This window comes from Chlorocebus sabaeus, chromosome X (assembly GCF_047675955.1).
Source record: "Chlorocebus sabaeus isolate Y175 chromosome X, mChlSab1.0.hap1, whole genome shotgun sequence".
NCBI lineage: Eukaryota > Metazoa > Chordata > Mammalia > Primates > Cercopithecidae > Chlorocebus > Chlorocebus sabaeus.
In genome coordinates this window covers 103,927,294-103,941,938 of record NC_132933.1, presented here as the reverse complement: position 1 = coordinate 103,941,938, position 14,645 = coordinate 103,927,294, and the positions used below count along the sequence as shown (strand labels likewise).

Sequence of the window (14,645 nt, the reverse complement as noted above, 5' to 3'; positions counted from 1 at the left end):
CGCGGTGGCTCACGCCTGTAACCCCAACACTTCAGGAGGCCAAAGGAGGCCAATTGTAGGCAACATAGCAAGACCTCATCCTTACTAAAAATACAAAAATTAGCCAGGTGTGGTAACGCACACCTGTAGTCCCAGCTACCCAAGAGGCTGAGGCAGGAGGATCCCTTGAGCCCATGAGTTTGAGACTGCACTGAGCCATGATGGCACCAGTGGGCTCCAGCATGGGTGACAAAGTGAGATCCTGTCTCAAAAAAACAAAAACAAAACAATATCCACAACACAAAGTGTTTGTGTTGGGGGTAACTAGAAACAAAAATCTCAAACTCACATGCTCCAGGGGCCAGACAGGTAACTTGTAAGACAGAAGGGGGAGCTCAGCTCAGGGTAAAGTGAACAACAACCGGGCTGATGAATGTTCTCTGACTCTCGGCAGTGGAAAGTGAGGGTAGTGGGGAGGAGGAGGAAGACTGCAAATCTCATCCCCCAAAACTCGTCCCCCAAAATAATTCAGGAACATCACACCCTGGGGCTCAGAACTTTTTTTTTTTTTTAAACAGAGTCTCACTCTATCACCCAGGCTGGAGTGCAAGGGCACAATCTCAGCTCACTGCAACCTCCGCCTCCCGGGTTCAAACTATTCTCCTGCCTCAGGCTCCTGAATAGCTGGGACTACAGGTGCACACCATCATGCCCGGCTAATTTTTGTATTTTTAGTAGAGACGGAGCTTTACCATGTTGGCCAGGCTGGTCTCAAACTCCTGGCCTCAAGTGATCCGTCCACCTTGGCCTCCCAAAGTGCTGGGATTACAGGCGTCAGACACCGTGCTTGGCCAAGGGGCTCAGAACTCTTAAGGGTTTAGGGATCTTGGCTTGGAAACAGACCCATAATAGGTCAGAGCAGTCATACTCTAACTCAGATAGCTCACAACTTCACACCCCTGACACACACTCTCAAACAGCTCACAGATCTCACACTTTGGAGACATACCCCTAAGTAGAACAGAGGCATCACACTCTAGAATAAAGATCCCCTTAATACTTGGTGGTTTTTCAGTATTATTATTATTATTGAGATGGAGTCTCGCTCTGTTGCCCAGGCTGGAGTGCAATGGTGCCATCTCGGCTCACTGAAACCTCCGCCTCCCGGATTCAAGCGATTCTCCTGCCTCAGCCTCCCAAGTAGCTGGGATTACAGGCGCCCGCCACCACGCCTGGCTAATGTTTTGTATTTTTAATAAAGATAGGGTTTCGCCATGTTGTCCAGGCTGGTCTTGAACTCCTGACCTCAGGTGATCCACCTGCTTTGGCCTCCCAAAGTGCTGGGATTACAGGTGTGAGCCACCGCACCCAGTCTTCAATGTTAACAAGAAGTAATCCCTTACACATCCACTTTAAGCTTTTAATTTCGAGGCCCTGAGTTTAATGTCAAAGTCCTCCATTTGCACCACCTACCTGTGTCACCTCCCACAGTCCTCAGCCTGTGCCCTCCCATTCCTGCCCCTTGATCTCCAGGTGCTGAGCCAGAGAGTTGTCGGGAGGCCCCTGGACAAAGACGCCTACCCTGCCATGCTGCGCCATCTGCCCTCCAGGCTGCCAGTCAAGATGTGGGGCAGGATTTTGGAGAAACAGGTGAACAAAGTGGCCGCTGGGGTTCTGGGGCAAGGGTGTTGACACTGAAGCTAGTCTAGTAACCTGTTTCCCTTCTCTGCCGGCTTCCATTTCCTGTCCTCCTCTCTCCCTTTCTCTTTCAGAGACAAGCAGAGGGCAGCAGAGGCCCATGGAAAGGCCCGGCTCTAAGCCCTGGAGGGCCCTGTGCTCAGGTGTGCAGGGCTGGGCCAGGGCTGAGGGCTGGCTCCTCCCCCAGTTTACCAGGGACAGGTGGAGAGATACAAAGGTGACTCACGCAGGGTGTCCCTGAAGCTGTCGTGATTAAGGCCGTGTGGAGAGAGGCTAAGAAACACAGCGCTGACCTTGAGCTTTAGGAGAGGAATTCAGAGGCCCCTGGCAACCTGAAGGGGACCTTGAAGAGGACCCTGTAGGAAGACAGAACCATTCCCTGTGGAGGAGGCCAAAGGAGGAAGGACATGGTGTTCCGGGTACTCTGACTATAGGGATTTTATAGGTTGTGGTGAGAAATGAAATGGATTACATTTTTGTAGAGTGTGTAAAACAGGGCTTGGCACACAGTAAGCCTTGTGTGATTACTATGCTTTTTTCTTTCTTTCTTTTTTTTTTTTTTTCTGAGACCAAGGTTTGCTCTTGCTGTCCAGGGTGGAGTGCAGCAGTGCGATCTCGGGTCACTGCAACCTCTGCCTCCCAGGTTCGAGCGATTCTTCTGCCTCAGCCTCCCTAATAGGGGATTACAGGCGCACACCACCATGCCCACCTAATTTTTGTATTTTTAATAGAGACAGGATTTCACCATGTAGGCCAGGCTCAAACTCCTGACCTCATGTAATCCACCCACCTCAGCCTCCCAAAGTGCTAGGATTACAGGTGTGAGCCACCGCACTCAGTCCTTTGTGTGATGACTATGTCTTGATCATCATTTTATAAAGCAGGCTTTGTAACTTCACCTCCAAGACCCTGCAGGATCCAGACCCTGCCTTGCCCTCCCACTCATCTCTTACTCACTCTTGGGTTCTGAGCCACGCTGGCCTTCCTGTTCTTGAAGAGAGCCATCCCTGCTCATCCTTGAATTTGCAAGGATGGAGCTCCAAGTCCACAAAGTAGGATCTGGGGAGTGAATCTGAGCTGGCAGGGAACTGAATAATGGGAGGAATAGGTGGAGTTTATTTCCAATAGACTATCAAAATGATACGGATGTGGCCAAAGCAGTGCTTAGGGGAAATCTATAGTTCTAAATGCATAGATCGGAAAAGTAGAAAAGTTGAAAATCAATGACCTGAGCTTCCCTATCAAGAAACTGGGAAAAGAATGGCAAATGGAACCTAAGACAGTAGAAGGAAGGAAATTATAACAGCAGAAACTGGTGAAATAGAAAACAAACATACAATAAAGCCAACAATGTCAAAAGTTGATTCTTTGAACAGAATAATAAAATATTAGCAATGTCTACTTTATCTCGAGAAATTAAGAGAAAATATATAGATTGCCAATTATCAGGAAAGTAAATAGGGTATTGTGACAGATTCTATAGATGTTAGAAGGTTAATAAGGGCTGGGTGCAGTGGCTCATGCCTGTAATCCCAACACTCTGGGAGGCTGAGGAGGGAGGATCGCTTGAGCCCAAGAGTTCAAGACCAGCCTGGGAAACACAGTGAGCCCTCACCTCTACAAAAAAATGAAAAAAGAAAACAAAAAATAGTTGGGCATGGTGGCACACATCTGTAATCCCAGCTACTAGGGAGGCTGAAGTAGGAGGATTGCTTGAGTCCAGGAGGTTGAGGCTGCAGTGAGCTGTGATCATGCCACTGTACTCCAGGCTGGGCAACAAAGCAAGACCCTGTCTCAAAAAGGGAATTAAAAAAGAAAGTTAATAAAATTTTTTTCAACATATGACTTTATTTTCAATGGAGCCAAAATGTTGGTCATTTTCTCTTTCTACAGTTCCTATGTCCATGTGGATCTTTTGTATCCACTGGGAGAGCAGAACTCAGCAACTTCGCTAATGCCTCCTCCGCTCAGGAAAATAGAATGGTACAGGATTTTTTTTTAGCTGGAGCTCAGTGAAATCAATTGTTTAAAATGGGCTGGTTTCAATGGAACTAAACGCAGTGGAATAGAAAATAAAATAGCAAAGGGTAGAATGGAATCCAATTGCATCGAATAGAACAGAATAGAAATTAGTCAGACTTTGTGCCAAGCACTGTCCCTAGTTGTTCCAGTAGATATTTATTTATTGAACAAATATGATTGAACCAGTTCTTTGGGAAAGAGTGGGGAACAAAACAAACAGAAGCCCCTGCTCTTATGAAGCTTACATTCTAGTCAGGGAGACAGGCATTACCATCTGCAAAGGCCCTGAAATGAAAGGTACAAGGGTGGTCCTTATGAGGAACAGGAAAAAGGACAGTGTAGATTGGAGTTCAAGAGCAATGGATGAGGCTGCAGAGATAGGGGGTCATTGTAACTGAGTCTAGATTTTAAGAAGATAACTACACATCATCATCATCAATCCTTTTATAGCACTTGATATGTATTGGGCATTATTCTATGCCCTTAAAAACAGTACTTTTTAAAAACTCTCACAATACTCCTATATGTATAAAATCATGCTCATTTTATAGAAGGGGAAACCAAGGCACAGAGAAATTAGAGAAATTATTTAAATGTCAGTCTGGCTCCAGAATCTTTTATTTTTATTTATTTATTTATTTATTTTTTTTTTTTTGAGACATGGTCTTGCTCTGTCACCCAGGAGTCTGGTTGCGTGATCATAGATCATTGCAATCTCCGGTCCCAGGCTCAAGTGGTCCTCCCACCTCAGGCCCCCAAGTAACCGGAACTACACGTAAGCGTCCCCCAACCTAGCTAATTTTTGTATTTTTTTGTAGATACAGGGTCTCACTGTGTTGCCCAGGCTGATCTCAAACTCCTGGGTTCTAGGGATCTGCCTGCCTCAGCCTCCCAAAGTGCTGAGATTCCAGGCGCCACCGCCAGAATCTATTCTTTTAAGCATTATACTCCATTGCTTATAGTGCCAGACCACAGGTGCTTTATAATCCTGTAGCAGAGATACTGTAAATACACAAATTACTAAATAATTCAAGTCAAGAGAAAGATCTGATGGGAAGTGTGCTGACGGCGGGAAAGTGGAAGGGGTGGTAGTAGTCCTCCCTCTGGGTGTCAAGGTGGATCTGTAAACACGCATGCCCAGAAACCTTCATTTCTTCTGAGATGCCCCCTTCTTGTCCTGTTCTCTGTGACTGAAGCTGCAGAATGAGAAAGGAGTGGGCTGGGTAATATTGGCCAATTCACAGAACTGGGCCTCCTCGGTGTCTTGTCACTTCTTGGAAAACAGATGAATTCTATTTTGGGGAAAACAGGGGAGGGCATTGTCTTGGTCTCCACTCCACTAATCTTCACTTCTGGAAGAGGAGAAAGGGAACAAGAAGGCCAGGTGCAGTGGCTCACCCCTGTAATCCCAGCACTCTGGGAGGCCAAGGCAGGCAGATCACTTGAGGTCAGGAGTTTGAGACCAGCCTGATCAAAATGGTGAAACCCTGTCTCTACTAAAAATACAAAAATTAGCCAGGCATGGTGGCGCACACCTGTAGTCCCAGCTACTCAGGAGGCTGAGGCAGGAGAATCACTTGAAGCCAGGAGGTGGAGGTTGCAGTGAGCTGAGATTGTGCCACTGCACTCCAGCCTGGGCAACAGAGTGAGACTCTGTCTCAAAAAAAAAAAAAAAAAAAAAAAAGGAAAAAAAGAAAAGAAAGGGAACAAGAAAACAGTGGAGAGTGGTCATGGCAGACAGGTGGGCTCTCGTGAATCCACACATGGGCAGTAAGACTCTACCAATAAGTATTCTCTCAGGCCTTTCCCCTTGAAAGAGGGTGAGGAGGAAGTAGAGTAATGGGGGAGGTAGGGGGAGGTAAGGAGAAGAAAACACGGGCGTGACAAGTGGCAATGTGGTCTCCTCTGACTTTTTTTTCTTTTTTTAGTCGTGGAGGGACAGCAGTCAGACCCCTCCCCCATGTCTTATCCGTAGACTTGACCACATCGTGATGACGGTGAAGAGCATCAAAGACACCACCAAGTTTTATTCCAAGATCCTGGGCATGGAGGTCGTGACTTTTAAGGTAACCACTTTCCCAAATGCCAAAATTCAGGTGGGCTAAAATTTGTTGATAACACTTTAACATATAACTTAACTCTGAAAGGAAAACCACAGGAAATCTGAGAGAAAATATAAAGAGATCAATAGAGGAGATTCCAGACTGAATATATGGGCTTCCAGAGAGACAATGGAGAAAAAGGAGAGGAGGAAATTATCACAGAAACAATACAAGAGAACTCTGCAGTCACCACATGAAAAAGGTTAACCAAGTATCCAGCATGTTGACACTTAAATGGATCCTTATGAAATTATAGAACATCAAACTGAAAAAGTAGATGCTAAGAGCTTTCATAGAGATTAAAAAGTAGATTATCTACAAAGGAAAAAAAAAACAAACAAATGTCAGATTTTCCAAGAGACCAGAGACCAAAAGATAAAAGGACACCTTCAAGACTCTGAGGGGAAAATTTTCCACCTAGAATTCTATGTCCAACCAAACTATTAACCAAAGGTAAATGTAGGGGCCAGGTGTGGTGGCTCATACCTGTAATCCCAGCACATTGGGAGGCCGAGGTGGGTGGATCACTTCAGGTCAGGAGTTTGAGACCAGCCTGACCAACATAGCAAAACCTCGTCTCTACTAAAAATACAAAAATTTGCCATGCATGCTGGTGCACGCCTGTAATCCCAGCTACTTGGGAGGCTGAGGCATGAGAATTGCTTGAACCTGGGAGGCAGAGGTTGCAGTGAGCCGAGATTGCACCACAGCACTATCTAGTCTGAGTGACAGAGCAAGACTGTATCCAAAAAAAAAAAAAAAATCAAACAAACAAAAAGGTAAATGTAGAATAAAAGCATTTTTAGTCATGCGAAGTCTTAGAAAATTTCCCACTTGCTTTGAAAATTACTTAAGGGTATGCTATATCAAAATGGGGGACTGGCCAGGCACGGTGGCTCACGCCTGTAATCCCAGCATTCTGGGAGGCAGAGGTTGCAGTGAGCCAAGATTGCACCACTGCACTCCAGCCTGGGTGACAAAGCAAGACTCCATTTCAAAAAAAAAAAAAAGATGACTAATCTCAGAATATGGAAGTCAGGCCACAACAGATCCCAAGAGGAGGATCCCAGAAAGGCACTTAGAGAACAATAAGTCCAGTTTGGTACAGGTGTAAGAAAGATCCCAGGAAAGACAGATCCAAGGGAAAAAAGAGGTTTCCAGAGATTGAACTATCCTTGAGAATTTGGAACAACTTCAAAAAAGGCAAATGCAAAGAAAGCAAAAAATCCCTAAGATGTGCTTCAGTAAGTGAATGGTTATATCAACTGTGGCACATCCAGACAATGAAATATTATTCAGTGATAAAAATAAATGGATTATCTGCCAGGTGCGGTGGCTCACGCCTGTAATCCCAATACTTTGGGAGGCTGAGGCGGGTGGACCACCTGAGTTAGGAGTTTGAGACCAGCCTGGCCAACATGGTGAAACCCCATCTCCACTAAAAATACAAAAATTAGCCAGGCATGGTGGTGGGTGCCTGTAATCCCAGCTACTCAGGAGGCTGAGGCAGGAGAATCACTTGAACCCAGGAGGCGGAGGTTGCAGTGAGCCAAGATTGCGCCATTGCACTCCAGCCTGGGTGACAGAGCAAAACTCTGTCTCAAATAGATAAATTAATTAAATAAAATAAATGGACTATCAATCCATGAAAAGACATGGCGGAAACTTAAGTGCCTATTACTAAGTAAAAGAAGTGGGGGAGGCTGTGCATATGTGGGGGCAAGGTGTATATATCCCTATACCTTCTGTTCACTTTTGCTGTGGACCTAAAACCACTCTAAAACAATTAAGTACACATGAACACACCCCCCCACCCCCCGACACACACACAGATGTAACTTAAATAGAAAGGGCTCAAGGAATCACAAACAGGAGAAGAAAAATTTTTTTAGACATGGTCTCGCTCTGTTGCCCAGGCTGAACTGCAGTGTTGCGATCATGGCTCACCACAGCCTGAACCTCCTGGACTCAGGTGCTTCTCTTGCCTCACCCTCCTGAGTAGCTGAGACTGTAGGCACGTGCCACCACATCTGGCCAATTTTTTCTATTTGGGTAAAAATGTTAAATCTAACATGGAACCTTATGCAGAAATGTAGTATTATGCAACATCAGACTGGATGTGTACACAGCAACATGAATGGGTCTTGAAAAGAACATGCTGAGTGAAAAATGAAGAAACAATCAGGTCTACAGCATGCTACCCTTTACAATACACACACATAAAACAGTAACACTTTTTACAGCAATTTATGAAAACCCAAGGATACACATCAAACACATTATAATGGTTGCTTAAGGTAGAGATGGGAATGGAGAATGAAGAGAAAAAGATAAATAAAACAAGAGATAGTCCTTGCGTGGGCCAATGGTGACAACGAGGTGTATGATGCCTCAACCTCTGTACTTGGACACAATGGAGTGAAATTTCAGAACATTAGGATTAAGAAAAATCCTAAAGCTGCAGTAGTGGAAGATGGTTGTATCACCAACCAAATAATAGAAAATGCAGATGAACATCAGACTTCTTAACAGCAACACCACATTTGGGGAAGACAATGAAGCAACATATTTAAAAGACTATGGGAAAATAAGCTGCAACCTACAATTGTACACTGAGCCAAACTATCTTCAAGTCCAAAAGTGAAATAAAATCGGCCAGACGTGGTGGCTCACACCTGTAATCCCAACACTTTGAGAGGCTGAGATGGGTAGATCACTTGAAGTCAGGAGTTCAAGACCAGCCTGGAAAACATGCTGAAACCCTATCTCTACTAAAACTACAAAAATTAGCCAAGCATGGTGGCTTGTGCCTGTAGTCCCAGCTACTCAGGAGGCTGAAGCAGGAGAATCGCTTGAACTCAGGAGGCAGAGGTTGCAGTGAGCCGAGATCTCACCATTGCACTCCAGCCTGGGTAACAGAGTGAGACTCCGTCTCAAAAAGAAAAAAAGAAAAGTGAAATAAAGTCATTTTCTGATTGAATGGATATGGTATCATTCATAGTGATATAAAAGAGATAGAAAAAGAAAAAAAATGGCACATGTTGAGAGGTCCAGGAGAGGGAGGAGCCACGAAGAACATGGCAGGGCTGTGAGTTAGTCTGTAGTTGATCTACAAAAATAAACTTGCAGCCAGGCGTGGTGGCTCATGCCTGCAATCCCAACACTTTTGAGAGGATGAGGCAGGAGGATCGCTTGAGCTCAGGAGTTGGAGTCCAGCCTGGGCAACATACTGAGACTATTGTCTCTACAAAAAAAAAAAAAAAAAAAGTTTTATAATTAGCCAGGCATGGTGGTGCGCACCTGTAATCCTAGCTACTCAGGAGGCTGAGGCAGGAGGATTGCTTGAGGCCAGGAAGTCAAGGCTGCAGTGAGCCATGATTGCACCATTGCATTCCAGCCTGGGTGACAGAACGAGACTCTGTCTCTTAAAAAAATTAAATAAATAAAATAAACATGCAAGTGGGTTATTTAAAGATTGTAAAGGAGCTAAAAGAGAAACTAAAAATGATAATCAAATTGTGTTGGAAGAGGTAGTAATGTGAATGAGCTAAATTCTCATTTATCATAGCAGGGAGATGATAGGAAATATCTCAAGTTGCTAAATCAAGAAATAGTGATGCGGCTGGGCACACTGACTCACACCTGTAATGCCAGCACTTTGGGAGGTTGAGGCGGGGATCACTTGAGCCAGGAGTTCGAGACCAGCCTGGGCAACATGGGGAGACCCGGCCTCTACAAAAAATAAAAAAATTAGCCAGGCATGGTGGGGTGTGCCTGTGGTCCCCGCTACTCAGAGGCTGAGGTTGCAGGATTACTTGAGCCTGGGAGGTTGAGGCTGCAGTGAGCCATGATTGCTGCCCTGAAGCCTGGGCAACAGAGCAAGATCCTGTCTCAAAAAAAAAAAAAAAAAAAAAGAGACCAGGCACAGTGGCTCACGCCTATAATCTCAGTACTTTGGGAGGCCGAGGTGGGCAGATCACCTAAGGTCAGGAGTTCAAGACCAGCCTGGCCAACATAGAAAACCCCATCTCTACTAAAAATATAATAATTAGCTGGACATGGTGGCGTGCATCTGTAGTCCCAGCTACTCCGGAGGCTGAGGCACAAGAATCACCTGAACCAGGAATGTGGAGGTTGTGGTGAGCCAAAATTGCGCCACTGCACTCCAGCCTGGGCAACACAACAAGACTCTGTCTCAAAAAATAATAAATAAATAAATAAATAAATAAATAAACAGTGGTGCATCCGTTAGGGACTTTGGAGGCACATAGGAGAAAACTCAACTAACTAACTGTGGGTTAAACAAGACAGAGTTTTCTTTTCCTCTCACTGAACAACCAGTCCAGAGGTAGTCAGGTCATGGGCAGTGGCTGGGAAGCAAGAGGAAGTGAATGGGCAATAAGGGCCAGCACTGTGGGGTAGGGAGGTTCCCGGAAGACCCACCCACACCTCTGCCCGCATCTCATTACCCAGTCCAGCTAACGTGGCCTCCGGACGTGCTGGGAAATGTAGGTTTTTTAAGTTGGGCACACAGTTGACCCCACTGAAATTTCTGTTGTTTATAAGAAATAAAGGGGAAATGTATACGCGGTAGGCAAATTGCTATCTCTGCCTTGGGTGGTATAAACACTATTTGGAGATACGGAAATAATTTCAGGGAGAAATGAACTCGTACACTTGCCTCTAGGGAATGAGACTTGGGTGGGGCAAAAGGTTGTTGTGTAGTAGCCCCATTCTAGTTTTTATTTTTTTAAAACCTTGTTGGGATGGGTGGAAAGGCTTCATCTCACACTCACCTTGGAGGTTTAATTCTAAGCTGTTGTCTCCGCCCTTCCCCGCCAAGTAGGAAGACCGGAAAGCACTGTGTTTTGGAGACCAGAAATTTAACCTCCACGAGGTGGGAAAGGAATTTGAACCCAAAGCTGCTCACCCGGTTCCTGGCTCCCTGGACATATGTCTGATAACAGAGGTGCCTTTGGAGGAAATGATCCAGCACCTCAAGGTGAGTGGGACTTCTCTTCTTTTTGCAAAAGCTGCTGCAAACACAGTGAAAACAGAAGCATGACCCAGAGAGGTAACAAGTTTTACCACAACCAGATAATGTCTGCACACAGTTATGTACTCACTATTTTGACTGACATAATTTTTTCATGTAAATAAATGTATTTAAAAAGGAAACTAAGCATCCCCATTGTAAAACAAACCAACAAAAACCAAAAAAACCTACATTTATACACTTAAATACTTTTTTTTTTTTTTTTAAGATAGTCTTGCTCTGTCGCCCAGGCTGGAGTGTAGTGGCGTGATCTCAGGGTCACTGCAACCTGCACATCCCAGGTTCAAGCGATTCTCCTGTCTTAGCCTCCCAAGTCGCTGGTACTACAGGCATGTGCCACCACACCTGGCTAATTTTTGTAGTTTTAGTAGAGACGGGGTTTCACCATGTTGGCCAGGATGATCTCAAACTCCTGACCTCAAGTGCTCCACCCACCTTGGCCTCCCAAAGTGCTGGCATTACAGGCATCAGCCACGTGCCCAGCCCTAAATACATTTATATAAAAAGAAAATGTTCATCTAAGTACATGAAAAACCCATTATGTCTTGGCATAAAGGAAAAGTAACTGTAAAAACCAACAGCTATAAAAGCATAACAATGTCATTAGATTCTAGCCACTTCCGTTCCCTGTACTCCCTGGCCCTGACATTACAAAGGGAGATATAGCAGGTGGTTAAAGAGATACTAAGAACTTGTTAGCATCCACCTTCTTTGTATAACAAGAAGGACTGAAAGAAGATTGAAGAGGGAATAATTTCTGATTTGCTGTTATTTAATCCAGTGTCTCTGTAATACTTAAAATGATGTCATCTAGAAGAGACATTGGCTGGGCATGGTCACTCATGCCTGTAATCCCAGCACTTTGGGAGTCTGAGGTGGGAGGATCATTTGGGTCAGGAGTTCAAGACCAACCTGGGCAACATAGTGAGATCCCATCTCCACAAAAAATAAAAAAATTAGCCAGGCGTGGTAATGCATGCCCGTAATCCTAGCTACTCAAGAGGGTGAAGTGGGAGGATCACTTGAGCCCAGGAAGTTGAGGCTGCAGTGAGCTATGATCATGCCACTGCACTCCAGCCTGGGTGATACAGCAAGACCCTGTCTCTAAAAAATTAAAATAAGGCCAGGAGCACAGTGGCTCGTGCCTGTAATCCCAGTGCTTTAGGAGGCCAAGGAGGGAGGATCACTTGAACCCAGGAATTTGAGACCAGCCTGGGTAACATGGTGAGACCCTGTGTCTACATAAAATACAAAAAAAATTAGCCGGACATGGCGGTGTGTGCCTATAGTCTCAGCTACTTGGGTGGCTAAAAGGTAGGAGGATTGTTTGAGCCCGGGTTGAGGCTGTAGTGAGCTGTGATCGCGCCACTGCATACTAGTCAGGGTGACAGAGCAAGGCCCCGCCTCTACAATAAATAAAGGGATATTAGTTTCCCTTTTGCAGAACACGGATTGAGGTCTTATATATATTCTGTGCAAATAACCTACACGCCTTCTTTGGGAAGTGTCAGTGAAAAAGACTGGTTTGGAAGGAAAATGGGTGAAGCATAGGGGTTAAGAGTATGGTCGTTGACCCAGACTGCCTGGGTTCGAATTCTGGTTCTGCCACTTACTAGATAATACTAGGCACTATTATCCTTCCCATTTTACAGATGAGGAGACCAAGGTACAGGGTAGTTAGGTACTGTGCCCAAGGCCATCTAGCTGATAAGTGGCTGGAACAGAGTGATGGGGGAAGGATGATAGGAGATGAAGTCAGAAAGATACAGTGGTGTTCTAAGGTCTTCTGGGCCACTATAAGGAATTAAATTTTACAGACCGGGTGCAATGGCTCATGCCTGTAATTCCAGCACTTTAGGCGGGCAGATCACTTGAGGTCAGGAGTTCGAGACCAGCCTGGGCAGCATAGCAAGACCTCATCTCTATGAAAAATAGCTGGGCATGGAGGCATGCGCCTGTAATCGCAGCTACTCAGGGGGCTGAGGTGGGAGAATTGCTTAAGCCTGGGAGGCAGCAGAAGTTGCAGTGAGCTGAGATCTCACCACTGTACTCCAGCCTGGGCAACAGAGTGAGACTGTCTCAAAAAAAAAAAAAAAAAGAATTAAATTTTGGTCTCACACACTTTGATGAATGACTTTTGTCTTTTCTTCCCACCTCAGGCTTGTGATGTCCCTATTGAGGAGGGGCCAGTCCCCAGAACAGGGGCAAAAGGGCCTATTATGTCCATCTACTTCCGAGACCCCGACAGAAATCTGATTGAGGTGTCAAACTACATCTCCTCGTGACGGAGGCACATTCTGTCCTCCTCCTCCATTCTGTCCCCCTCGATGTTGCCCTCTCCTTTCCTTCCTGCAAACCACCACCCAGGCCCAGAGACCTCTGAAGACTGAGGACTTAGGCACTTCACACATCCTGCTCAGGGGGGACCCAAGACAGGTTTGGGACCAAACCTACATGTCTGTATGTCATCCAAGCTGGCCTAATAAATGCATAACCTCTCTACGAATACGGGATCTTCGTTATTGTATTGGAGCCATGCATGGGTGTTTATGTAAGGTGTGAGATCTCTGAGCTATTCGGTCGGAGGCCTATGACCCAGGGTATGACACCCCTGAGCACGGAATCTAGGATCATCCCCTTGGGATTCAAGGCTCCTGACAGATTTCTCCTTGTCAGTGACGCCATCATCTTCATCCTTTCCTAACTCGCCTCACTCCTCCAGTTGCTGCCTGCTGTTTCCTCCATTCCTGGGCCTCGCAGAATCCCAGGATCTCTCATTCCCATCAGACCTTCCAGGACCAGCACCAGGCGATACTACCTCTTCCCGGAGAGCCTTCTCTAGTCTCACTCTCAGGGTATTTAGCACTTTCTACCTTTGGATCTAGTAGATCAAAGAGTTCAAGACCAGCCTGGGCAACATAGTGAAACTCTCCCCTCCACAAAATAAATAAATAAATAAATAAATAAATAAATAAACCAAATCATCTCAATTGAAGCATAGCTCGTGGCAGGGTAGGCGGGACAAGGTCAAATTTCCTCTGTTTCTGTGCCCCTCCATCATTCAGTCAACTAAAAATGTATGTTAAGCACCTACTGTGTGCCAGGCACTGTTCCAGGCACTGGAGAGACAGCATTGAGCAAAAGAGATAAGCATACCTCTGTTTGTGGAATTGCCATTCTAGTGGGAGAGGTAGAAAATAAATAAAACTAAGTAGGTAAAATATTAAGTATGTTACAGGTTGATAAATGGTTTGGAGAAAAAGAAAACACGGAAAAGAGGGAATGCAGATAAAAACTGTTGGGGCAGGTTGGACACAGTGGCTCACCCCTGTAATCCCAGCACTTCGGGGGGCCAAGGCAGGCGGATCACTGAGGTCAGGCGTTCGAGACCAGCCTGACCAACATGGCAAAACCCCGTGTTTACTAAAAATACAAAAATTAGCCGGGCGTGGTGGCCTATGTCTGTAGTCCCAGCTACTCAGGAGGCTGAGGCACCAGAATTGCTTAAACCCAAAGGCAGAGGTTGCATGAGCCGAGATCGCGCCACTGCACTCCTTCCTGGGTGACAGAGCGAGACTCTGACTTGAAAAAAAAGAAATTGCTGGGGCAGCTTCTGATGTCTAATGAGGTGGTCCCGGAAAGTGTGACTGAGAAGGGTCTTGAGCACAGATCTGAAGAGATGAGTAAGCCACACAGCTAGCCAGTGGAGGAAGGGCACACCAGGCAGAGGCATCGGCCAGTGCAAAGGCCCTAATGTATGAATGTGCCTGGTGTGTGTGAGGAACAGC

General features: G+C 45.6%; 1 protein-coding gene across 3 annotated transcripts; it reads left to right on the top strand.

Annotated features, from left to right (window-relative positions):
* The first annotated feature begins 1,483 nt into the window (after positions 1-1,483).
* Positions 1,484-13,363, top strand: GLOD5 (glyoxalase domain containing 5). Of its 3 annotated transcripts, XM_007991603.3 has the most exons (5): positions 1,484-1,629; positions 1,752-1,820; positions 5,628-5,765; positions 10,648-10,803; positions 13,017-13,354. In XM_007991603.3, exons 1-5 carry the CDS (start codon positions 1,567-1,569, stop codon positions 13,140-13,142), a joined length of 552 nt encoding a protein of 183 aa, XP_007989794.2. In that variant the 5' UTR covers positions 1,484-1,566; the 3' UTR covers positions 13,143-13,354. The 3 variants fall into 3 exon arrangements, with proteins under 3 accessions (XP_007989794.2, XP_007989795.2, XP_037848802.1); XM_007991604.3 differs by lacking the exon at positions 1,752-1,820 and having other exon boundaries at positions 13,017-13,363; XM_037992874.2 differs by lacking the exons at positions 1,484-1,629; positions 1,752-1,820 and adding an exon at positions 1,849-2,096.
* The last annotated feature ends 1,282 nt before the right edge of the window (positions 13,364-14,645 follow it).

Coding starts and splice junctions, on each gene's coding strand:
- GLOD5 (XM_007991603.3), top strand. CDS start 1,567: ATGCTGCGCCATCTGCCCTCCAGGCTGCCAGTCAAGATGTGGGGCAGG. Junction 1,630..1,751: donor GCAGGATTTTGGAGAAACAG/GTGAACAAAGTG, acceptor TTTCTCTTTCAG/AGACAAGCAGAGGGCAGCAG. Junction 5,766..10,647: donor TGGAGGTCGTGACTTTTAAG/GTAACCACTTTC, acceptor CCCGCCAAGTAG/GAAGACCGGAAAGCACTGTG.